Source organism: Myotis nattereri (assembly GCF_964212035.1).
Source record: "Myotis nattereri genome assembly, chromosome: 1".
NCBI classification, from domain to species: Eukaryota; Metazoa; Chordata; class Mammalia; order Chiroptera; family Vespertilionidae; genus Myotis; species Myotis nattereri.
This window is the reverse complement of record NC_138075.1, coordinates 102165677-102192849: the sequence shown is the minus strand read 5'-3', so window position 1 is coordinate 102192849 and position 27173 is coordinate 102165677. Positions and strand designations below refer to the sequence as shown.

General features: G+C 40.2%; 1 protein-coding gene across 1 annotated transcript in view; it reads left to right on the top strand.

Moving 5' to 3' along the window:
* ITGB1 (integrin subunit beta 1) overlaps positions 1-27173 on the top strand; it is a 62774-nt gene that overhangs the window by 12350 nt on the left and 23251 nt on the right. Inside the window, exons 2-5 of the mRNA XM_081100801.1 lie at positions 18171-18237; positions 20880-20965; positions 24241-24463; positions 26170-26340. Of these exons, the coding sequence (XP_080956927.1) occupies positions 18171-18237; positions 20880-20965; positions 24241-24463; positions 26170-26340 (547 nt within the window). The remainder of the gene's footprint in view (positions 1-18170; positions 18238-20879; positions 20966-24240; positions 24464-26169; positions 26341-27173) is intronic.

The following is a 27173-nucleotide window of genomic DNA, read 5'->3' as shown; positions in this document are numbered from 1 at the left end:
TGCCAACAAAAAGAAAAGATAGCATGACAGCTGACAGTTCAGGGTTATTAAAAATGGAGTGCTACACGAAAGAACAACGCGTTTTCATTGTTGAGCAATATTTTAAAAATAATGAAGGTTTGGCAGCTACAGTTCGCAATTTTCATGCAAAATATGGTCGGAATAGTGATTTAACTTCATCAACTGTGAAGAGATTAATTAAAAAATTTAGGGAGACTGGATCAATTAGTGATCTTAAACACTCTGGCCATCCTTCAACAAGTCGTTCAACACAAAACATCGAAGCAGTTTGTGAGAGTGCTGCTTGCAAAGTTCAGTTGACTCAAGAACGGAAGCCTACTGACCACGCACAGCAAATAGAGTTTGTTGAATGGATTATGGAACAACAAGTGGATGCTGATTTTTCGAACAAAATCATCTTCAGTGATGAGGCTCATTTTCATCTTGATGGCTTGGTTAATCGACAAAATTGTTGCATTTGGGGTTCAGAAAATCTACGAGTGATTGTTGAGAAACAAATGCATCCACAACGTGTCACTGTTTGGTGCGGATTTTGGGCTGGAGGCATCATCGGACCATTCTTCTTCAAAAATGCAGCTGCTCAGGCAATAACAGTTAATGGTGCTCTCTATCGCGACATGATAATTCAGTTTTTTGTGCCTAAATTGCAAGATATGGATGTGGATGACATGGTTTCAACAAGACAGTGCCACATGCCATACAGCCCAAGAAACAATTCAATTACTGCATGAGTCATTTCCTGGTCGTGTAATTTCCCGTTTTGGTGATCAGAATTGGCTGCCCAGATCATGTGATTTAACGCCGTTGGACTTTTTTCTTTGGGGTTTTTTGAAGTCTAAGGTTTATGCCAACAAGCCCAGGACCACCCACACCTTGAAGGAGGAAATTGAGCACTGTATCAATGAAATTCGGCCACATTTATGCAAAAACAGTCATGGAAAATTTCAACAGAAGAGTGTGTATGTGCCAGCAAAGCCCTGGAGGCCATTTACCCGATATGCTATTCCATACATAACCCTATACCAGCCATGGGCAAACTACGGCCCGCGGGCTGAATGCGGCCCGTTTGAAATGAATAAAACTAAAAAAAAAAAAAAAAAGACTGTACCCTTTTATGTAATGATGTTTACTTTGAATTTATATTAGTTAACACAAACACTCCATCCATGCTTTTGTTCCGGCCCTCCGGTCCAGTTTAAGAACCCATTGTGGCCCTCGAGTCAAAAAGTTTGCCCACCCCTGCCCTATACTGTGTACTTTATGAATCAAAAAATATACAATTTTTAATTATAAACCTGTGTTTTCTATCAAAATTACTTCTTGCGTGAATTTTGGGACACCCTTTAGAAAAGAGGGAAAGGGGGTTAATCTTACATAGGTGTAGAACCTAAAATAAGTATCTAATATAGTTAGTATTTAATTAATAATTAGCATCTGATTAAACATATGCAGTATAATAAGGTTGTGATATTGTATCAAAATAAGTACTATGTGAGTGGTAATAATAATCAACATTGTTTGCAGTTGTGCTATTTCCAACCCTTATACCTTATCTTTTATTCCATATCTTGTCTCTCCTAAAATAGATCAATCCAAAGTTTTCTGATTATAATTATGATTGAAAAAAAGGTAAACATTTAAACATAGTTACTTCTTTATTCAATAAGTTGTTGTTGAGCTCCAGCTATAATGTGTATTAAGAATGATAAACACTAGGTAGTGCTTACAATGTAGCAGAAGTTGTTTTAAATTTATCAACTTAATTAAACTTTACATAACCCCTATGATTTTTTTTTTAGGATTTTAAAATTTTATTTTATTGTTTAAAGTATTACAAATAGTAGTACATATGTCTCCTTTTTTTCCCCATTGACCTCCCCCAGCCTCCGCTACCCCTCTATAAATCCCCCCCCCCAGTGTCTTGTGTCCATTGGTTATACTTATATGCAACCATTGTCTCCAGAGGAAAATGGGGCCCAGATTAAATAACTTCCGGTATCACCTACCTAGTTAGTCATTGATAGATATTTGAATTCAGGCATCTGGGCCTACAGCAGTGATTTTCAACCTTTCTCATCTCATGGCACACATAAACTAATTACTAAAATTCTGCAGCACACCAAAAAATATATTTTTTGCTGATCTGACCAAACAAATACATAAAATTTTGATTCATTCACACTGGATGGCTATTGTTGTGTGGGCTTTTATCATTTTTTTTTTTTATTTGACTATCTAAGGGAAAAGAGGTCAGTGCTCCTTACTAAATAGTCAGGTATTGCGTGTTTTAAAAATTCTTGTGGCTCAAAATTTGAAATTGCTGGTCTATACCCTTAACTTCTGTCATGACAATGGTGGGCTTGCTTGCCCTTGTTAAGCTTACTGGCATTTTATTTTTTTTAATTTAAATATTTTATTTTATTTATTTTATTTCTTCTAAACCTTTATTTTTGAAAGTATTACATATGTCCCCCATTGACCTCTTCTAACGCTCCTTATTCTCCCCCTGCTACCCCAGGCCTTCACCACCCTATTGTCTGTGTCCATGGGTTATGCATATATGCATATAAGTTCTTTGATTGATACTTCCCACCCTCCCCAGCCTTCCTTCTGAGATTCCACAGTCTGTTCCATGTTCCTTTGTCTCTGGATCTATTTTGTTCATCAGTTTATTTTGCTCATTAGATTCCACATATGAGTAAGATCATGTGATACTTTTCTTTCTCTGACTGGCTTATTTCACTTAGCATAATACTCTTGAGGTCCCTCCATGCTGTCTCAAAGGGTAAGAGATGCTTCTTTTTTACTGCTACATAGTATTCCATGGTGTATATGTCCTTCAGCTTTTTTATCCACTCATTTACTGATGAGCACGTGGACTATTTCCAGATCTTAGCTATTGTAAATTGTGCTGCTATGAACATAGGGAGGGGTGCATCTGTTCTTTCTGATTGGTGTTTTGGTTCTCTTAGGATATGTTCCTAGAAGTGGGATCACTGGGTGAAAAGGCCAGTTCCATAGTTAATATTTTGAGGAAACTCCATATTGTTTTTCATAATGGCTGCACCAGATTGCATCCCCACCAGCAGTGAACTACGGTTCCTTTTTCTCCACATCTTCGCCAACACTTGTCATTTGTTGATTTGTCGATGCTAGCCTTTCTGACAGGTGTGAGATGATACCTCATTGTCATTTTAATTTGCATCTCTGATGATCAGTGATTTTGAGCATTTTTTAAATATATCTCTTGGCATGTATGTCCTCTTTGGAGAAGTGCCTATTTAGTTCCTTTGCCCATTTTTAATGAGATTGTTTGTCTTCCTTTTGTTAAGTTGTATGAGTTCCTCAGATATTTTGGATATTAACCCTTTATCAGATGTATCATTGCCAAATATGTTCTCCCATACAGTGGACTCCCTTTTCATTTTATTGATGGCTTCTTTTGCTGTGCAGAAGCTTTTTACTTTTAGGTAGTCCCATTTGTTTATTTTCTCCTTAGCTTCCATTGCCCTAGGACAAGCGCTTCTCAACCTGTGGGTCGCAACCCCTTTGGGGGTCGAACGACCCTTTCACAGGGGTCGCCTAAGACCATCAGAAAACACATATATAATTACATATTTTTTTTAATTATTATTACATATTGTTTTTGTGATTAATCACTATGTTTTAATTATGTTCAATTTGTAACAATGAAATTGGGGGTCACCACAACATGGGGAACTGTATTAAAGGGTCACAGCATTAGGAAGGTTGAGAACCACTGCTTAGGAGATGTATCGGTAAACATATTGCTACGAGAGATGTCTGAGATTTTGCTGCCTGTAGTTTCTTCTAAGATTTTTATGGTTTCACTAATTACACCTAAGTCTTTTATCCATTTTGAGTTTACTTTCTTGTATGGTGTAAGTTAGTGGTTTAGTTTCATTTTTTTGCATGTATCTGTCCAATTTTCCCAACACCGTTTATTGAAGAGACTGTCTTAATTTCATTGTGTGTGTTCCTTTGTCAAATATTAATTGCCCTTAATGGCTTGGGCAGATTTCTGGGGTTTCTGTTCTGTTCCTTTTTGTTTGTTTGTTTTTTGAGAACTCATAATATCTCCAGTTACCTTTATCCATAGTTTTTTCATTTATTAAATATTAAGATACTGTACTAAGTAAGGGGACATGAAGAAATGACGTTTAGATAATTCATAAGGCAACTCAGCTGTACATATCTATAGTAGACGGGTAAGAGCTACTTATGTCTTAAGTACTAAATCTTTTAAGCAAAGATTGTTTATATTTGTTTAAATATAGTAGTATGTATACTAGAGGCCCGGCGCATGAAATTAGTGCACGGGTACGGTCCCTAGGCCTGGCCTGCGATCAGGGCCATCTTCCCCAGCCCTGCCCCTGTTGCCACCTACCCCGGTTCCCTGTTCGCCATCGGGCGATTGGAGCCTGCTGGCTGGGGGGAGGGACCAAGAGGTTGGCCACTCACCATCCCCGTCCCCCAACGTTGGTCACCCTCTGTGTGTGGGGCGACCAGCAGGGTGGGGCCTTGGCCTGGCGCCGCCTGCCTCCGCTGCCACCCACCCCTAGATCCTCATTCCCCATTGAGCAATCAGAGTCTGCCAACCAGGGACTGGCAAGGGACTGAGAGGCTGGCCGGCAGGCCCCAATCAGATGATTGGGGCCTGTGGGCTGGGGGCAGCTCCTGTGTTGAGCGTCTGCCCCCTGGTGGTCAGTGCGCAACGCATCATAGCGACTGGTCGTTCCGTTGTTCAGTAGATTTGCATATTACCCTTTTATTATATACTAGTGGCCCGGTGCACAAAATTTGTGCATGGGGGGGATGTCCCCTCAGTCTAGCCTGCACCCTCTCTAATCTGGGACCCCTCAGGGGATATCTGACTGCCAGACATCCACAATCTTGGACCACTGGCTCCTAATCACTCACCTGTCTGCCTGCCTGGTTGCCCCTAACTCCCCCACCTTGCCAGCCTGGTCGCCCCTCACAGTCTCCCCGCCAGCCTGGTTGCCCCATGCAGCCTGCTTGTTTAGTTGTTTGGTCATCCCTCACTAACCCTCCTGCCAGCCTGGTTGTAGGCAGCCATCTTGTGAGGGTGTGAGGGTTAATTTGCATATTACCTCTTTATTATATAGGATTAAATAGGATGATGTGTCTGTATGTGAATTGCCTGGTTTAAATCAGCTCCCTAATTCCTCTCATCGTTAGGGGGCCTCAAGAGTTTATAGGATGTGCCATAACCGGTTTGACTCAGTGGATAGAGCGTCGGCCTGCAGACTGAAGGGTCCCAGGTTCGATTCTGGTCAAGGGTGCCTTGGTTGTGGGCACAACCCCAGTAGGAGGTGTGTAGGAGGCAGCTGATCGATGTTTCTCTCTCATCGATGTTTCTAACTCCCTTCCTCTCTGTAAAAAAGTCAATAAAATATATTTTTTTTAAAAAGAGTTTGTAGGATGATACTTCTTACACTCTGGTCTAGCAATTTTCTTGACCTGTTCAACTCTGGTGGCCTTTGAGTACTGTATTAGAAACCTAGTCTGTCCCCAATCCTCCTGGCCTTCCCTCTGATTCCAGCCACTGCTACTGGGAACATTTCTGTGACTCAATGTTGGTTGACTGCATCTTCCCTTGAGTGCTGCCTCCATTATTTCAACACCTGGGGCTTCTCTAGTAAGCTCTCTTGTCTGTGGCCTTCTACAGTAGCTTTGTGGGCAAATGCACTGTAGTTCTTGGAAGTGTGGGGAAATTAATTTCCCTTGGCACAAATTTACCAGTGGGGACTGGAATTGATAAAACTCATTTCTGCACATTGACCCTCCTGTGGGAAGACTTTTTATACACTTCTCAAAACTTCCCAGCAAGATCAAGCCTCCAGGAACTCACTACAGTAAATCAGGTATCCTGAGGTTGGCTTTTCTCTCTTTCCTGGTTCAGTTTCTTCAGTACCTCTCTTCTGGGGTCACCTTTGGAGTACACCCCTTGCCTGGACTCCTGTTCTTGTCTCAGGCTTCTTTTGGGGCAAGAACCTCAGCTAAAACAAGTACCCATAGTTATACTTTCTCTTAGACCAGTGGTCAGCAAACTGCGGCTCGCGAGCCACATGTGTCTCTTTGGCCCCTTGAGTGTGGCTCTTCCACAAAATACCACGTGCGGGCGCGCACATACAGTGCGATTGAAACTTCGTGGTCTATGTGCAGAAGTCGGTTTTTGGCCTGGGTGAGTCTATTTTGAAGAAGTGGCGTTAGAAGAAGTGGGGGGTGTCAGTTGGGTGACGGGAGCCGCGGCGCAGGCGGGCTGTGGGATACGCAGCGCTGGGGAGGCGCACGCGATTCATGCACAAGTTGAGTGAGCCAGTCAGTCAGCAGTCCCATTGTGCAGTGGTTAGTGCTAGTGATAGACGAAACAAGTATACAAGACCGAGTGTGGATGGGAGAGTTGGAAGGGGTCGACCTCAGCGAACGTACCTCAATCAGATTGAGGACGTTTTTAGCAAAGGCCAGCTTAGGAGTACCCTAATTAAATTAATAACAATGTACCTACCTATACAGTTTAAGTTTAAAAAATTTGGCTCTCAAAAGGAATTTCAATCGTTGTACTGTTGATATTTGGCTCTGTTGACTAATGAGTTTGCCGACCACTGTCTTAGACCTTCTTACCCAAGACTGTGACATTTTAAACCAGGGGTGGGCAAACTTTTTGACTCGAGGGCCACAATGGGTTCTTAAACTGGACCGGAGGGCTGGAACAAAAGCATGGATGGAGTGTTTGTGTGAACTAATACATGTTAACACTGCTGCTGGTGAAGAAGCGGAGGGGAGAGCAAGAGAACCCTTCACTCTTTCGGCTCTTTCGGCTCCGCTGACCGAACGGGGGCCTGGCCCGCAGGCGGTAGTTTGCCCATGGCTGTTTTAAACCCTCCCTCTTGGCCTACTTCCCAGCTCTTCTCCCTCCTTTGTTTACGTGAGCTCCTTTTCTCTCACCTGCCTGGTGTAGTCTCTAGTCCAGTGATGGCGAACCTTTTGAGCTCAGCGTGTCAGCATTTTGAAAAACCTTAACTTAACTCTGGTGCCGTGTCACATATAGAAATTTTTTGATATTTGCAACCATAGTAAAACAAAGACTTCTATTTTTGATATTTACTTTATATATTTAAATGCCATTTAACAAAAAAAATAAACCAAAAAAATGAGTTTGCGTGTCACCTCTGACACGCGTGTCATAGGTTCACCATCACTGCTCTAGTCCTTTGGCTTTGTCCTTGTCTTTGTTATTAACTTTTTGTCAGCTCCATTTCTTGGTGCACCCCACCCCTTCTGCACTTGCCCTGTAAACCAGTGGGTTAATTCAGTGATTTCATATGGCATCTGAGAACGATGGGAGGTAGTCTTAGTGATTTCAGCATTTCTACAAGATTTTAAAAAACAATTTTGTGCTTTTGTGCTGATAATTACAGTAATAACCAACAAACATTTGGATGATACTGAGTAATTGTTATTTCAGTGCCTATGTTTGTATTTGCTTGTATGTGTAAATTAATTTTGGTTCATAATGTATAGGAACCTATATCTAGCTTTAAGTTGAAAATCATTATTACTAGGTTATCCACAGTAACTATTTTTCATTAAAAGATGATCTGCACATTGACTAATCTGAGAAACTTTTCTTTCCTCTGAGTAATATCAGAGAAAAATGTAATACAATATTTGAGCATTGATTTTGCGCCAAACACTTTTGGTGCAATGAATGAATAAGACACACCAATGCTCTGTCTTCTTGGAGCCCAGAACCCATCAGGGAAGATAGATAAAAGGTAGTTGCAAGTGAAACAAGTGTTATAATTGTGCCTATTGCACCTTCCTCAGTCCCATCTCCTTTTCTCTCAAGGTAGTCCTTACTTCCTATTTCAGAAAAAAACATAGGCTGCTATGCATGAATGCTCTCAGCTTCATACCTCCTGCCATGACTTAGAGAAAAGGTGCTGCACCTCTCTTTAGTATAACCCCTTGTGCTCTGGATGTCATCCCTCTTTGCTCTAAGGAGGCCTGCCTCCATCATTTACTTTTACTCTTTTCTGTGTCTTCACCTCTTCAAGTCTGCCCTTAGCTCTTCTCTCTTCCTAAGAATTTTTCACAATCTCATTCATTTTCCTAATTTCAGTTGCCACCTATAGAGTAACAGCTCTCGGGTAAGTATTTCTAGATCTGATGTTATCTCCTGAGATCCAGAGTCCTGTGTCTTATCAGTCAGTATCTCCTAGATTCACAGAAGCATTTCAGTCTACATTTCTAAAACAAAAGTTATCATTTTCTCCCCTAACTTCATTCTTCTGTATTCTTTATTTGAAAGTGATGATTTCTTTTTCTCTCTCACCCTATCTAACAATCATCATATCCTACTGTCGCTACCTCCTAATCACTGATTGATTTTCTTGTCCATTGCTACTGTCTGAATTTAGACATTATCACATCTTACTTGAACTTTGGCAGTAAATTTTGTACTTGTCTTGTGGCTCCTCTCTTGCCATTCATCCTCTACCTCAGTGGTTCTCAACCTTCCTAATGCCGTGACCCTTTAATACAGTTCCCCATGTTGTGGTGACCCCCAATTTCATTGTTACAAATTGAACATATTTAAAGCATAGTGATTAATCACAAAAACAATATGTAATTATATGTGTGTTTTCCGATGGTCTTAGGCGACCCCGGTGAAAGGGTCATTCGACACCCAAAGGGGTCGCAACCCACAGGTTGAGAACCGCTGCCCTACCTCATTAATTTTCTGCAATGTATTTGTTGTCATGTCATTACCTTGCCCAGGTTTTTTCTTTAAAAAAAAAAAAAAATATTGCTGAGAGTATACTGATGTGCCTGTTTTTTCCCCCATTGTTCCCCTCCACCCAGTTCCCATCCTGCTCCACCCCAGTTCTTCACCACCCTTTTGTCTGTTTCCATAGGTAAGGTTATGGTTAATCTCCCCCCCTCACTTCCCTCTGAGATTTGTCAGTCTGTTCCATGTTTCCACACCTCTGATTCTATTTTATTCACCAGTTTATTTTGTTCATTAGGTTTCTTTCTCATTTATTTTGATTTTTAGATTCAATTATTGATAGATATGTATTGTTGCCATTTTATTGTTCATATTTTTTTTTTTTTATCTCTGCTTCCTCTTCCTCTTCTTAAAGAATGCCCTTCAACATTTCATATAATACTGGTTTGGTGTTAATGAACTCTTTTAGCTTTTTATTTTTTGTGAAGGTCTTTATCTGACCCTGAATTCTAAAGGAGATCTTTGCTGGGTAGAGTAATCTTGGTTGTAGGTTCTTGCTGTTCATCACTTTGAATATTTCTTGCCACTCCCTTCTGGCCTGCAAACTTTCTCTTGAGAAATCAGCTGACAGTGACATGGGCACACCCTCGTAGGTAACTAACTGCTTTTAAGATCATCTCTTTGTCTTTAACCCTGGCATTTTAATTATGATGTGTCTTGTGTGGGCCTCTTTGGGTTCCTCTTGTTTGGGACTCTGCACTTGTAAGTCTATTTCTTTTACCAGGTAGGGGAATTTTTCTGTTATTATTTCTTCAAATAACTTTTCAATACCTTGCTCCCCCTCTTCTCCTTCTGGCACCCCCATAAGGCAGATGTTGGTATGCTTGAAGTTGTCCCAGAGGTCCTTATACTATCTTCATATTTTTGGATTCTTTTTCCTTTTTGCTTTTCTGATTGGGTGTTATTTGCTTCCTCCCATTCTAAATTGTTCATTTCATTTTCAGAATCCTCTCCTCTACTATTGAATCCCTATAAATTATTCTTTATTTCATTTAGTATATGCTTAATTTCTGACTGGTCTTTTTTTTTTAATGTCTCTGACATTCTTGCTAAGATCCTTGAAAGTCTCCCTAAGTCCCTTGAAGCTTTCTTTGAGTCCCTTGAAAGTCTCATGAAGATCTTTGAGTAACCTTATAACTATTGTTTTGAACGCTAGATTCACAGAAGCATTTCAGTCTACATTTCTAAAACAAAAGTTATCGGTTTTTGGCAACAAATACATATACTATCTAATAAAAGAGTAATATGCAAATTGACCATCACTGCAACACACAAAGATGGCCACCCCCATGTGGTCAAAGATGGCCGCCACAAAATGGCCGGCAGGGGAGGGCAGTTGTGGGCAATCAGGCCAGCAGGGGAGGTCAGTTAGGGGTGATCAGACTGCAGGCAGAAAGCAGTTAGGGGCAATCAGGCAGGCAGGCAAGCGGTAAGTGGTTGGGAGCCAGCAGTCCTGGATTGTGAGAGGGTTGTGCGACTGCCTGTTTAGGCCCGATCCTAGTCGGACATCCCTCAAGGGGTACCAGAATGAAGAGGGTGCAGGCTGGGTTGAGGGACACACCCTCCATGCACAAATTTTGTGCACCAGGCCTCTAATCCTATATAATAAAAGGGTAATATGCAAATTGACCGAATGGCAGAACGACCAGTCGCTATGATGCTCACTGACCACCAGGGGCAGACACTCAATGCAGGAGCTTCCCCTTGTGATCAGTGTGCTCAGGGGGAATGCTGCTCAGCTACAAGCCTGGCTGATGGCTGGCGTGCACAGCAGCAGTGGCGGGAGCCTCTCCTACCTCTGCGGCAGCGCCAAGGATGTCCGTCTGGCGGCTTAGGCCCACTCTTAAGTCGTCAGTCGGACATCCCCCAAGGGCTCCCAGACTGCTAAAGGGCACAGTCCAGGCTCAAGGACCCTCCCTCCCCAAGTGCAAGAATGTCATGTCCCGGGCCTCTAGTCTATCAATAATTTAATCTAAAAATCAAAACTCGCATTTTGGCTGCTTTTCTGTGTTTGTTTCTATGTGTTAGTTAGAGCTGCAATGTCTTCTAAAATTCTTAGAGTGGTCTTGTGTAGTAGATGTCCTGTAGGGCCCAATGGCTCAGCCTCCCCAGTCATCTGAGCTGGGCCCTCTAGGTGTTGATCCTTATAGTTGATCCTTGATTGCTGTTAGCCTCACTGAGAGGAGTTGACCTCCAGGCCAATTGGCTTTAAGGACCAGTTGCAACTACAGTGGAAGAGCTGCTATGCAGGAGACACTCCTATGGAGCACGACTTGCTTCAGTGGGCTTTGGTGCTCGCCTAGTCTGCCCCTTGAGTGTGTCACTTATAGCTGTGTAAAGTTGTAACCTGCTATGGTTTGAAGCTGTCCACCAGGTGCCAGGGCCTGGACCACTGAACTAAGGCCTCCAGGGAGGTGCAAAGTCAGTCACTACCTAGGGCCACCCAGCAGGAGCTACAGAGAGATCCACAGATGGCTGCTATTTGTAATGGACTAGGACAGTGGTCAGCAAACTCAGTAGTCAGCAAAGCGAAATATCAACAGTACTTCTTCAAAATAGACTCGCCCAGGCCGAAAACCGACTTCTGTGCATGGGCCACAAAGTTTCAATCGCACGGTACATTCGCGCCTGCACATGGTATTTGTGGAAGAGCCACACTCAAGGGGCCAAAGAGCCGCATGTGGCTTGTGAGCCCCAGTTTGCCGACCACGGGGCTAGGAAGTTCCCAAGCAAGGCCCAGCTGTGAAGCAAGGCAAGCTGGTTCTAGTGCCAAGTCTTGGGCCTTTTATTGGGGCACGCTGATGCCAGCTGCAGCTTGTTTGATAGATTTTAGTGAAGTCGGAAGCCTCAGCTAGGACAGGCCATTCACATGTAAAAGCTACTACAAACAGGTTGGGTGGGGCTGCAAATAGGATGGGACAGGGTCTCAGAGAATCACCAGGGCTGAGCCAACAGTGTGAGTCATGCTGATGGAAACTCAGATATGGTTGCCAGCCAACTCTGCGATCGGGAAGTCCTAGCACAGGAAAAATGACCCCTGCAAGTACCCCTGTCTGGAAGAAAGCCACCCCCAAATTCCTACCCCGATGCTAGATAATCCATTCTTCCCCTAATGTGTCTGGGTCTCCCAAAGCTCCTGGTGCTGGAATTTTGAGGGATGGAGTCCAAATTAGTTTGTGTGCCAGCCCTTTAGAGGAACACCTCGGTCTCTAGCAGCCTCTGTAATCTCTGCTTGTTTTTACAGCCCGAAGTTATGGGGACTTCTCTTTCCAGTTCTGGAACCTTGTGCTGTGGTCTTGTATGCTGCTGGGACCCCTTGCTCCTCATGGGATGATCTCCCTCCTGTTTAAAAAATGGCTTATGTGGGTGCTGGACCTGCTTGTTCTGCATCTCTACCCCTCCTGCCAGTCTCAGTGTGCTTTCTTCTTAACTTCTCTAGTTGTAAGGCTTCCATTCAGCCAGCTTTCAGGCAGTTCTGAATGATGGTTGTTCCACATTTTAGTTGTAATTTTGATGTGGTTGTGGGAGGCAACACATACCCGAGTTTACCTACACCACCATCTTGGTTCCTCTCTGCCCCAGTTTTTACTATGTGTTGAATAGAATCTAAACTCTTTTAGCATGGCTTTGAAGGCTCTCTGTAACCCAATTCCTCCTGCCTCACTGGCCTCAGTTTCTGTTATTTCCCACTTATAATTTAAACCTCACAAATAGTTAAGTACTTTAGGATTCTTTTTGGCCTCTATAATATTTTGAGATTTTAACATAATTGATACTTATTGTAGAAAATTACAAGGATAAAATAATCACTCATCTCACTGACGAGATTTAACTACAAATAATATAAACAAATAGAGGCCTGGTGCACATTGAAAGGACATGCCCTGGAGCCAACCTCCTGCAGTCCCTCCCTGGCCGGCTGCACCTGGGGCGGTGCCGGGGCTCAAAGGGCATCTGCAGAGTGAGCAGGGGTCCCTCCGGCAGGCGGGGGTTCCTCGGCCTGGCCTGTGGGAATCGGGCCAAAACCGGTAGTCTGATATCCCCCAAGGGGTCCCTGAGTGCGAGAGGGCACTCTGCAAAATTGCTGTCACACGGCAGCTCCTGCGTTGATTGTCTGCCTCCTGGTGGTCAGTGCACGTCATACCTACCGGCCAGTTGGCTGATCACTTAGCTTTTTATATATATATAGGCTAGGGGCTCAGTGAAAGAATTTGTGCACCTTTGAAGGAACTGTGGGCCGTGAGGCTGCAGTGGGCACAGGGGCGGGTCCCAGCCCATCCTTCGTGCTCCTGCCCGACCCCTCCCACCATGGCCCCCGGCCCCCTGTCTGCTGGTAGCCCTGCTCCCGCTGCCACCACTCTCACGCGCTGACAGTGCTGGGCCTTTCGCACCCACCAATGGCATGGAGCCATTGGGGCCGGTGCCAGCAGTGTGTGTGAACAGGGCCATTGCCAACAGCACGTGCGAGAGTTGGCCCCTATCACCCCTCAGGAGCAGGGGGAGGTGGAGAAGCCCTGAGGGGCGACCAGGGCCACCAGCCACAACTGGCACCCACTGATGGCACCAAGTGATCGGGGCCCAAGTCGGGCACCGGCAGTGGGTGTGAGTGGGGCTGGCTCCGGCAGCAGGTGCAAGTGCTGGGCAGGACCACGGCGTGCAGGAGCAAAGAATTTTCAGTAACCACCAGAGGCTCGCCCTGATGACAGCAACCGGTGCCCCACGTTGGTCTGGCGCCCCCACTCACCTGCTCCACCATCCCACCGTGGCTGATGCCCGCCATGTTCTGTGCAGTGCCACCTGCTGTCGACGCCCACCGTGTTTCACGCACGCTCCCTGGTGTCAGCACATCTCATAGCGACTGGTTGTTCAGTTCCACCATTCAAACTATTTGCATATTAGGGTTTTATATATATAGACTTTTTTTCTGGTCTTCTTCCTCTAAAGGTAGAGTGAGACAGTTCCATTTGTGGAGGTGTATAATCACCCAAACATGTTTAGAAATTAGGTTGAAAAGAAATAATTAGAATTCTTCTCAGGACTCCATGGCTTTGCATGTGCAAACCTTTTTACCTAGAAGACTTTTCTCCATTTGCCAACCCATTTCTTATATGTCTAATTCTGGCGGAAACATCGCCATTCCCATGAAGCCTCTGAACATACCCAGGCATATTTTGGGTCCTCAGTGCACTTTGTTTTTGTCTTCATTATAGAAACCGTCACGTCATTTTGTAATTATTTGAATTTTTGTCTTTGAAGTGAAAATTCCTTGAGGTATCTCCAGATAGGGCACAAACCTGACATAGTTGTCTGAGGAAGAACTTTCAGAGACACCAGTGGTCCAGGGAAATAGAGTGTTTTAAGAAATAATGGTGAAATGTATTAAATATGTAGTTTTTGTGGGTCGTAAACTACTGTATCTCCTCAAGTGCATGTTGTAGGCAGTCAAGACATTTTTGAATGAATTAATGAATGTAGAGGGTAAGGCAAGGTCTGGAAAGTTTTCTTTTGCAAGAGCAATTATGCATGCATGGTAGCGAGTGGACACTAATTATAGCAGAGGGATTAAGAGGTTTTGAATTGGAGACCAGTGTAGACAACTATTTCTAGACCTTTGAATGTAAGAGGTTACAAAAGATAGGGTCAGGATAATATCTGAAGACATCTCTCCCTGTTGGCCCCTAATATATACTGTTCTATGTGGAATGTTCTTGATGGCAAACTCCTTAGGCCACCTTTTCTCAGTGTAAGAATTCCCGGAAGTACAGCACAAGCCCCATTCCCAAGATGGTGGTTTTTATGTGTGCAGTGGGCACCGGGTAAATCTGATGCAATTGTTCCCTGCACCACACTTTGGGAAGTGCTACCTTAGGAAGCTCTTGGTGTGTCCTTCTTCCCCATACAGGTGCAGAAGTATCTTGTACCTTTAAAGACTGTCACGATTGGGTGGGGAGGCTTTTGTGTCTTCTCTGTACTTCCTCTTCACTATCCAGCTGTCTGCTGCTGACTTTCCTGGTGGCCACTTCTAGCCATGCTCTCTTCTAAACCTTATTGTCCTCATCGCTCTTCTTTATTTTTAACTTCTGTCTTCTATCTCCTGTGGCTTCTGTTTTCTGGACAGAAATCCTGGCCTTTTACATCACCAGCCAGTGACTGTTTTGCCAGTATGCTGACCAGTCACTGGAGAGCTGACATTTGTCTTTGAGCTGTTCTTGGATGTTGTCCTTGTTCTCTCAGCTGTGCTTCAACACTAAAGTCTTGATTTGTCTGCTTCTGGGTTTGAGCTCTTCCAGAGGCCTGATGTTTTCAAAAGGCTGATCTTTGGCTTGGCAAAGTTTATAGGAGGATGATGGCATTTAAAGAAATATTTTAAAACTATGTAACCTAAGAATGTTAGGAAACATTTTCTGTTACCTAATAACTTTATCTTAGTGGTAATTCTCTGAAGTGTGTACTATTTTAAGAGGTTTCTCAAGGTAGTCTAGTGGTCCTTGAAATAGCCTGAGAAGTATCCCTAAGAAACACATATCAGTCCATATATGGCCTTTGTGCAGAAACTGCCCTTGATGCGCCATTTGTCACAGTCATGCGTTTCCTTGGGAGTCTTAATGTTCCAGGTCCTTTTAGTCACAGCTTTGGAATTGATAACATTTGAGTTGCTTAGAATTATGGCCTACATGGATTTATTACATGTTGCATCTTTTAGGCAGGCCTTAAAAGGTGAACTGTTAGGCATTTCACACTTCTGTGACAGTTTTATTGGTCATTTGGATGCAGTCACTGATATATAAGCACAACTGTAAGCTCCTGGAATAACAGAACTTGGCTAGTCTGAGCACAGTTGCAAAGTGGATGACTATGAACATTATTATCGCTTTTCTCTGGAAAGCTAACAGAGAAAAGGGGACAATTGTTCACAGCAGGAAAAATGCAAGTATCCTGGGTGCTCTAAGACAACTTTGAAGCACTGTCTGGGAGCTATGGAAATTGCATCCTGGAATGTAAGATCTTGAAGATGGAGGTTTTTTAAAAAAACATGTTTGCTAAATGAAGGAAATTTACCAAGTGAATAATTGCACACAGCTACTCATCCATAAAAGAAAAGACTATGACAGTTTAAAAAAAACCAAATAAATCCATTATCTATATTGTGCATACAGCTCTTTGTCATCTGAAGATCTCTTGGGTTACTTTATATGCTGTTATTTTTGCATACCTGGTATGTTAATGTATACCTTGCATCCAAAATTATTTAAACCTTTTGATGTTACTTCATTTTATTATTCTTATGACTCTAATAGGTCTATTAAGTTGGTGCAATTAGCCATTGCCCTATTTTTGGGAAGAGGATATTTGCACTTTCACCTATTGTAAATATATAGAGTTGGGTAAAAGTTGCTTTACAGTAGTGAATATGGAAACGCAGTTTATTCTTATATTATTATTTAGTAATTATTGTATTATTTCCATACAAACAATTGTAAACCTATTTCCACCCTTGAGTTCTGTACTTACTGTGTATGTGTATCCCTCTTATATTTTTAATTATTTCCTTAGGATGAATTCCCAATAGCTAGATTGCTATTTCAGAGGGTAGAAACATATTTTCATGGTTTTTGATGTAGGTTGTTAAATTATTTCCCCCCATATTATAATATAGAGCCATATCTGGTTTCTCTCAGTCTTCTGCAGTAAGTTTTGTTAGGTTAAAAAAGACCCCCCCCCCCTTTTTTTTTTTTTGCTTGCTAGTTTACCTTATATTGCTTTCATTTCTTTTTATTTGATAACTAGTAGAGCTCTCCTTTTTTTTTTTTTGTCATCTGTGTTTGTTTTTTTATATGGTAGGGACAGATATTTATGCATAATTATTTGACTGGCTGCTAGTTCAGAGCAGAAAGTAGTTAAGGGATAGGATCAGTGACCTCTGGCCATAGCCATCTTTGACAAACTCTGAAAAGTTATAGATTAATATAGTAAAAACTTTGATTCACAGAAAATTGTTATCTCTATATATAAAAGGCTAAGTGTTCGTCTGTCCAACCAGTAGCTATGACCAGGGGGCAGATGCTCAATGCAGGGGCTGCCATGATGTGCACTGGCCATTTTAAAATAAACGGCATCACGGACGTGGCGCCAACAAACCAACACTCGGCTTCCCCCAAGTGGGTCACAGTCCGCCACCACCCCAGAGTGACACTCCACCAAATCGCAGCCAATGCTGCTAAGACCCCATGGGAAAAAATGCAGCCCTAGCCCATAAATGCTGTGGGTGCTGGGTAATAACATCATACGTAGCAACACCTGGCTTCCTCTCCCTAGCGATTAGCCTCCTTGGAGTTTCTTCAGCCCAGGAACCCAACTTGCTTTATAGCCAGGTGCAAACATTTTACAGTTTAACCAAATATTTGTGAAGTATTTTCCTGTGCCTCATCTCATTTGATCCTCACAGAAGTCCTGGAGTAGGTAGATTCGAGACTCGATAGAATCCTATTTTCTTTTCATTAGCAAGCTGTGAATAGAGATATTAAAATATTTCTTCTAATTAATTTCCTTTCAGTGTGCACGAGTCCATGCACTGGGACCCTAGTGTATGTGTGTGTGTGTGTGTGTGTGTGTGTGTGTGTGTGTGTATGTATATATATATAATGGTTTGGGTTATTCTGCTTAATATACAAAATATTATTTAATTTTTCTTTAGAGACTCTGTAAAACTTAAGCCTCTTTTAGGTTTCTTATGCCTCTCCCTCCCCCACCTTTTTGGAGTCTAGTTTGTAGATATAGAAATTGTGGGGAATTAAACTAAATATTTTATTAACTCCATGCATAAAAGTTGATTTTCTTAAAAAGAAGTAATTTTTACAGGATATTGGTCGTCTCCTGAGGAAAAATAAAAACTGTTAAAAAATTGTAAGAGGATGTTGTATTCTGGATATGCCTGTTTGGCCCCCAGGAGCCATAGGCAATAATAGAGATAGATATTTCACAGGACAAAGACTGTTAATAGCTCTTATAGTGTTAGGGAATACTTACCACCATTACTCTTTTTTGAAGTACTGTTAATTATATGTTAAAATATATGTGAATTGAAGAAAAGTAAGAACAGATTCTGGAGATTTGTTATGAAAGTTATTTTAGTTAATGTAGGTGAAAGATGAGGTTCGTGGAGAGGAAAGGTAAAATGACTGGGGTGTGGAGAAAAGTTGGAGAAAAAATGATTGAGAGGTATTATGTTTATAAAATCAACAGAAGATAAGGTGGATGGAAATGTTTTATGTTTAATGTATTTTTAAAATATAATGTACATTTTATATTTCAGATGAATTTACAACTGATTTTCTGGATTGGACTGATCAGTTCAGTTTGCTATGTGTTTGGACAAGCAGGTAAATAAAAAATCATATTTGTTTTCATTTCAGTATCTTGTATGGCTTTTTGACCAGTTATATTACAGGAAGACCTAAATCAGATCCTGCTGATCCATTTGAAAGCCCTGCAATATCTCACTTAGAGTAAAAGGCAAGGTCCTTACTATGGCCTGCAAGGCCCCTCACCTTTGCCACCCAGAAAGATGGTAGGCAGGTCAGTAAATGAAATGCTAAAATGATAGGATACTAGAGGCCCAGTGCACAGATTCTTGCACCGGTAAGGTCCCTCGGCTTGGCCTGCACCCTCTCGCAATCCGGGACCCCTCGAGGAATGTCTGATAGCTGGGTTCAGACCGATCCCCGCAGGCCCGATCCAGACAGGAGGGAGAACAATCATGTGCATTGAGCATCTGTCCCCTGGTGGTCAGTGTCATTCAGTTGCTTAGGCTTTTATATATAGAGATAATACACTGCAGGAAGCCACCTCTTGCCAATACTGTCAGTGCAACAAGGAACGCAGAAGTCAGTTGGACCTTGGGTGTTAGCAGGGCTGATGCTAAGCACCTCGTTTGTTGATATAGTGGTGGCTCAAGGCAATTCCCTGACCTGATAATCCTTTTACTGTTTACCAAACTTTACCTTTGATATGCCTGTATGCATTGCTAAAGGTTAAATGTGTATTCAAGTAAATAAATAGCAGACCAGGCCAGAAGTCAGTGTGTGTCTTCAAGAAAGAGACTCCAACTGGCCCCCAATGCCTTCTAAATTCATATTTCTTGTATAGCATTTTCATTTGTGCGTCGGCCCCTCCTTCAGATCTTGAACCCTGCTGTGAAAGTTGCGGCAATACACTACAGAAAAAACTTTTGAGTAGAGTGATTTGAGCATAGAAAAAGCAATGACATGTAATATATTTAGAAGAAAAGTGTAGAATGGTAAATTATGAACTCTCTATTATGCTCTAAAAAACTGAAACCAGGAACAGTTGACGAGTAGATGTTCCTACTCTTTGATCAAAAAGTCTTGAAAAATGTTGGCGTTGTTAGTAGAGGAGTGGAAAATAAAAACAAAAATGTATTTAATCCTCTTAGAAACCATGGTGCATCCACATCTGAAATAATAGAATGCTGTTCTCCAATTCTAAAAAAATGCACTGTAGAACAGTTATTTTATCTCAGGATAGGAAGGTCTTACAACACAGAAAAATGAAGAAAGAAATCATAAAGGAAATATTGATAATTTTGAAATTTCTAAAACCAACAACATAAAAATCCCAAAATACCTATATGTCAAAACACCATCAACAATAAGAAAATCAAAAAAGGGTTTAATTTTTTTATCATGTGTAGAGATCCAATAAAAGCATATGAACATAATAGAAAAATTTGCAAAAGATAGAAAGTTTACAAAAGATATGGTCAGTAAAAATATGAAAAAATGAGAGATCTTAAATAATTGACAATGAATTGATATTCTAATTTATACCTATTAAATGAGTAAAAAAATTTATATTAGTGATGTTGAAAATTTTACATTAATTACTTAGTGCATTAATTAAATACCAGTTAATGAAATGCTGTTTGTATATTGCTTGTGAGAATATTAATTCTGGGTAGAAATTAGTGTGTATCAAGGATTTTAAAACCATTAATATTCTTCAACTCAGTATGTTTTTAAAAATCTATGATAAAAAATAGAGTTTTATATTATAAGAACGGGATCATCTGAGTGGGTGCATCTATGTACATATGTGTTTCATCTATGTACATATGTGTTTGTGCATGTGAGTAAGGATGTGTGAACACAAGTTTTTTCACTAAATAGGGTGCAATATAATGAAATAAGCAATTATTAAAAGGCATCATTTTGAAGAATTTATAATGGTACTCAGGCTAAAGTATAAGAAGTAGTACACAAAATGTATGTCCTCAATTTCATTTATATATATATATTATGCATTCTTGATATTTTTTTATCTATTTATATGAGAAAAGCCTGGAAAGATATAGACAAATTGTTAATAGTAGTTATATCTTATGAGCAGATTATGGCTGATTTTTAGGTTTCTTTTCTTTATGTTTTTATGTATTTTTCAAATTTTCCATGAGCATAATCTGAAAAGACACATTGGAGACAGTCCATGTCAGTGTTTACCACATGAAAGGCATGCTGATATTTACATTAAAGAATTGTAAACATACTTTGAACACAGAGCCTGATAAGTAATGGGATTTTGGCTTGGATGAATATGAACTTTTCAAATATTTAACATAATAAAAATGAAGGGAAAACTGTTCAGGGTATGGCGATATGACTTAAATGAAGTATGCTTTGCCCATTTGTAAGAAAACTGAAAATTATGACCATTCAATCTGATAGATCTGGAATTATGCCTTTGACAAAAAGGATAAATGTACATTAATAATTGTACGTAGTCCTTGCTATAGAAGACAAGAAAGATAACCGTCTTTTTATGGCTTTGTGTTAAGGTAACCCAGAATCACTTCTCTTTGGGGACTCTTTAGGGCAGGTCTAGATCATAGTATTCATATTTAACGTTCATATATATATTGAATTATTTTTCATTGTGATCCTGATTTTTTATTATTTTCTCTCTTGACATATCAAGTAAAGTGGTCTATTCTTTTTTTCCCTGACAGATGAAAATAGATGTTTAAAAGCAAATGCCAAATCATGTGGAGAATGTATACAAGCAGGGCCAAATTGTGGATGGTGTACAAATTCAGTAAGTAAGACAGCACAAATTCTTTCCATTTATTCTCTAGTCATTTAGTGTTACACACAACTGTATCCTTGGAAGAGCTCGATGTGAATTTTCATTTAAAGCAATGTTTGTTGAATAAGGGTCAACTCTTGTACAGTATTGTATGTTGGTATAGAGTTGTGCTGATCAACACCTCATGTGACTTGAACACTTGAAGTATGGGTGGTTCAAATTGAGAATTGCTGTAAGCCTCAAATAAATATCAAAGTTTGAAGATTTATTAGCATTTCAACATTATTAATTCTTTTTAAAATCATTATTTTATATATAGCTCACCTTTGTGGAATGTATTATATTTCCATTGGATAGATGCCCCTAAAACTCTAGCCATTTAATTTGACTATTTTAGGGTTTTCCCTTTTATTGATGGGAGAGGTATAAATTAATCTTTCTAATTATATTTGAGTTAAACTAATATGGAATTGATTTACATCCTAATTGATTTGCAAACTATTGAAGTTAGGGTTTAAATTTTATTCACTTTTGTCATCTCTATTGCTTAACATGGAACCTTCCATAATAGCTTACTGAATGTTGAATGAAGGAATGAATAAACAAACCAATAAATGAATGGATGGATTAGAACAGGAATTGAAGGAAAGTCATTTTGAAAATATATAATTTATTCAGAGTGAATATCATAGGGTCGAAACTTATTATTTGTTTTTATTCAGTCATTTGACCTCCGCATTTCAAGTATCCATTTTATAGACATAACTGGTCAAATTTGGTTTGACCATATGAAAGACAAAATGAGAGGTTTTTGTTTTGTTATTTCAAAATTTTGGTTACTTTCTGTTCTAAAAATAGTATTCTGGAATTAAATTGGAGACAATGGAGGAAAGAGAAAGTGCTGAACTTAATTACAGTTTCACTTAGAAGGTTCTAAATGAGTGGTAGCTACTATCATCAACAGTATCCATTTTATTAGGGTTATAGTTTGTCCAGAGATGACATTTATCCTACCCAAACTATTTAAGTAGTTTAGCCTTTGATCTAGCATAATTCTTCAATTATTAAAGGCTATTTTGGAATATGTTTAATGACATTTTACTTACATGTTATGATTTCCGAATTGGCTAATATTTGGAAAGTAATAATGTACTAGGTAGTAATTTAAGTTTGATAATACATAAAAACAGTACAACTTTGAACCATCTGATCCATGGCACGTTTTTTTCCCCAGTTGTTTTTCTAATTATTTAAATGTTCTCATTTAGGCTTATGTTTCCCTTGAAAAACAACTGATCAAAACCACTGTTTGTTTTTTGTATTTAAGTGTTCTAACTATATACAACACCATAAAATTGGTAGATCATAAAATACCATATCAAAGTGAACATAAGTGACCACAAATGAAAGGCCTTTTCTCATTTTCCCAATGTTAAGATTTAAAAAATTTTTGACTTACTAAATATAAAAATTTTAGGGATATATGTCAAATGTCTATTATAATAATTGATTTAGTTATATGTACACATTTAAAAATCATACACACATACACGCACCTTTTTTTCCCCTCCTCACATTTCACGAAAACGTGTTATTCAAAATCTTTTATATACATCTTAAAAGCAGTGTTTTTATTTTTAGTAAGTGTTGAGTGTTTCCTTCCATATCCCGTGTGGAGTAGGGTTCGGTATCTGAAAGAGGAGCCACACAACAAATGAGAGAAAAAGACAGGAGATAATTTTGGAATATTGGGGGACCAGGCGGCAAGTCCCGAAGGACTTCCTCCTTGCTCAGGCCTCACTAAGCTTTTATTGATCTGGGATGCACCCATAGCATAGCCCTTAGGCAGGTGACCCGCCATTAACAAGCAGACTAGCCCATCAGCAAGGATTTACATAATAATAAATGGGGGAGTAGTTTCAGCTACCACTGTCTGGACAAACAGAGGTGGCGCCTAGCTCCGAGCTTTGCTAAGGCTTCAAAGGCACCCAGCCTTTGGGGGGTTTCGGGGAGTTCTCTGTCTATGCTTATCAGATAGTGAAGGCAATAAACAGTTTCCCACAACTAAGGTACTTCGGTCATCTGATACAATTTTTATTTCCATCTAAGTTGTTGATGTATAACACATTCTGAAATCATATCACTACTGGGAATTTTGCCCCAAGCCACAAGTACCATTTACATACCATTACGATCTTTTCTATTTTTACAGTTTACCTTGTCGAAATATATTCATAACCCTTGTCATATAATCACTTACTGTATTGTTTACAGTAATAACCAATACTTAAAATTGTTTTAAACCTCCAAGAATACTAAATTTGTGCTAAATTTCTTCTTTTGGTTTAAAATGACATCATTAATAAAGAGGCTTTTAGGATAACATGTTTTCTGCAATATATTGTTTAAGGTTATTATGGTGGAGAATGCTACATAATATGAGAGGCTTCTAAGGAATTTTCTTAAGGAAAAATATTTGATATTTCGTTGTATATACATTATTAGTGGATGTTAACCATGCTGAATTAGTGATTTCACTAAATAAATTACTTTATTAGATACTCGGAATTTGCAGGTGGCATAATTAAAATGTACACTTAGATCACTCCTAAGTATTATTAAAATAATAAATTATTAATAATATATTAGTAAAAACAGTATTACTTACCAGGGAAATATCCTATATAATAAAAGCCTAATATGCTAAGTGTCTGGTTGTCCGGTCGGCTATTCAACCAATCAAAGCATAATATGCTAATGATATGCTAAGGCCTCAACTACTTGCTATGTCGTGCACTGGCCATCAGAGGGTAGATGCTCCGACCAGTAGGTTAGCTTGCTGCTGGGGTCCAGCTGATCGGGACTGAGCGAGATGGGCTAGACACGCACTGGAGCCCTCCCATGGTCCCTCCCTGGCTGGCCAAACTCCCGCATCTCTCTCCGACCCCTCAGGGGATGTCAGAGAGCCAGTTTGGGCTGGATCCCGCAGGCCAGGTTGGGGTACCCCATTGGTGCACAAATTCGTGCACCGGGCCTCTACTTTTGTTTATAAACAAGAGCACTTATTATGGATTGGATGAAGGAAACATTTTGTTTAAAAACCAGAAGTTAAGTACATAAACAAGAGCACTTATTATGGTATGGATGAAGGAAACATTTTGTTTAAAAACCAGAAGTTAAGTACATTCGATATGTCACTTGATTTGCACAATTTGATTGTGTATTTGCAATCAAGTAAAAGATTTGACCTTTTTATTTATACCTATATTTTTTATGTCACTTAGACATTTTTACAAGAAGGAATGCCTACTTCTGCGCGATGTGATGATTTAGAAGCCTTAAAAAAGAAGGGTTGTCATCCAGATGATATAGAAAATCCCAGAGGTTCCAAAGATATAAAGAAAAATAAAAATGTAACCAATCGTAGCAAAGGAACTGCAGAGAAGCTCAAACCGGAAGATATTACGCAGATCCAACCACAGCAGTTGGTTTTGCAATTACGATCAGGTAAGAAATCTAATTCTGTGGATACCTTTGTTTCTACTTGAGCTTTTTGACAACAACTTTATATAAGTCTCTTATCAGTTTCTGTTGAGGGTTCATTTTCTTATGTGGACTGGCTCTCAAGTAGAAATGTGGAATACATGAAATTTCAGACATGTTTTTCCAGACATAACAATTTGTAATACATACTTGAAATAATAATTGTTAAAGATTAAGAAAGATTTAATGGGTTTTTAAAAATAAAAGTGTTCATATATGCAGACAGCATTTTAGCCTATATTTTTCCTTTGTATATGTTTAGTATTGTTAAATTATTAAGGTTTTTATCAGAATCTGTAGCAATCTCGTATCTCAACAACAACAAAACACAAGCCCTCTTCCCACTCCTTCCAAGGTCCATCCCCTTTCTTTCAAAAGAGTGGTGCACATTACTTGTGTCCCTGATTTCCACTCCCATTTACTCTTCAACTTGGTGCAGTCAAGCTTTTGCTTCTAAGCCTATTCTGACAAAGCTCTACCATCACCTTGAACCACCACGTCTAGTGTACCCTTGTTGGGGGGGGGGGGGGATGGGCCTTTTTCTTTTTAACCTTTCTGTACCAACTGATGCCTTAGAGCCTTCTGAAATGCTCTTTCTCTTGACTTCTATGGTATCACTAGTAGTTTTTCTTAATCCTGCTTTCTAATCTCTTTTTTTGTGTCTTTTTGTCTTCCTTTCTCTTTGCAGTCCTCCTAGTTGTAGGCTTTCCTCTTACGGCTTTAAAACCATTTGTATACTGTCGCACAGAGTTTTCTCTTAAGCTTAAAACCCATTTATTGAATTATGTACTAGAAATTTGCTAGAAATAATCTACAAGGTAGTTGTTGTTGTTAATCCATACTCGAGGATATTTTTCATTGATTTTTAGATCGAGTGAAAGAGAAGGGGAGAAAAAGAGAGGAACATTGATGTGCTTTGACCAGGGTCAGGGATTAAGCCTGCAACCTCGCTATGTGCCCTTGACCAGAATAGAACCCTAGACCCACAGGTCAATGCTCTATCCACCCAAATTGGCTAGGACTACAAGTTAAAATTTTTATGATTTTTTTTTCACTCAAACCTTCTCATGTATTTTCTAAGTGAATTATACCTACCACTCTTACTCATCTCTCTTCTCCTTCCTCACTGTTTCCATTCAGACTTTGACTGTCTTAGATTTTTCCTATAGTTTCTTAACAAGTCTCTTTGTCTCTGTAAGTCATTTTTAAAACTTTTTACCAGGTTTTCTAAAGTAAAAAAATAGAGTATGTTATTTGCATATAGTAGGATCCCATTAAACAGAGAGCAGTCTTGATTTAGAACTTCAAACTTTAAAAAGTCAGGTGTTCCTTATTATGTGCCCTTCTCAACCACCCCAGTCTCATTTATGTTTTTCCATCTACTTGTTTTCCTCTGTGCTAGTTATAAATCAACCATTTTTGTCTGTTTTACTTACTATGGATTTGGGATGTTGTCTTTTTCATCTTGTATCCCCAGGCTCTGGCATTTTAAATATTTGTGAATGAAATTGAATACACACCCATTGTATTACATATGGAATTTTGTGAAAAATACAGCAATAATACATTTCGTTTTATGGTGTTTACCTTGCAAATACAGTCTATTTGGTTTTCCTCATTGCTTTTATTGTTAACAAGCTAATTTCATTTTCTGATATCTGTTTAATTAGGGGAGCCTCAAACATTTGCATTAAAATTCAAGAGAGCTGAAGACTATCCCATTGATCTCTACTACCTAATGGACCTTTCTTACTCTATGAAAGATGACTTGGAGAATGTAAAAAGTCTTGGAACAGATCTGATGAATGAAATGAAGAGGATTACTTCGGACTTCCGAATAGGTGGGGATATTGAAAAAATAATTTTCATTTGTATAAATCTTGGCAGTTTTGTTCTTCACCACATACTTATGAGATAAATAAGGTCAGGTTTTATCCTTTTCTTTCAGAAAGGACTGATCATTTTGTCACACATCTAATAATAATTTTTCTGTTTTCTTATTCCTCTGTTACATATACTACCATGTTATTTGACACAGATTATAGTTTTGCCTCATATCCACTGGGTATTGGCTCCAGGATACCAAAATCCAAGGATGCTCAAGTCCCTTATAAAAAGAACTAGTGGCCTGGAGCATGAAATTTATGCACATTAAAAGGGGATTAATTAGAGGAAATATTTTAATACTGCAATTTGCCCATTCTCTATAATAGAAGTGTCAGAGATGAAAGAAAATTAGTAAAATGTATATGAAAATCTTCCTTCTGTCAGAGTCTGGGGCACACCACGGGACCCAGAGTCTAGTCCCCGCCCACCCGTGGTGCCTCAAAATTGCGCGAGACCCAGACCCAGCCAGCCCCACCCCCACTGGGCGAGATCCAGATCTGGCCAGCCCCACCCTTGTCAAGCCCTGCTGGGTAGGGGGTGCAGCCTCAGGGCCCCTGTCAAGCCCAGCAGGGTGGAGGGTGCAGCCTCAGGTCCCCCATCAAGCCCCGCCAGACAGGGGGCGCAGCCTCAGGTCTCCCGTCAAGCTGCACTGGGTGCGGGACGTGGCCTGAGATCCCCCATCAAGCCCCGTTTGGCAGAGGGGGCGCAGTCTGAGATCCCCCGTCAAGCCCCGCCCAGGTCGGGGGCACAGCCTCCGGTCTCCCGTTAAGCCCTGTTAGGCGGGGGG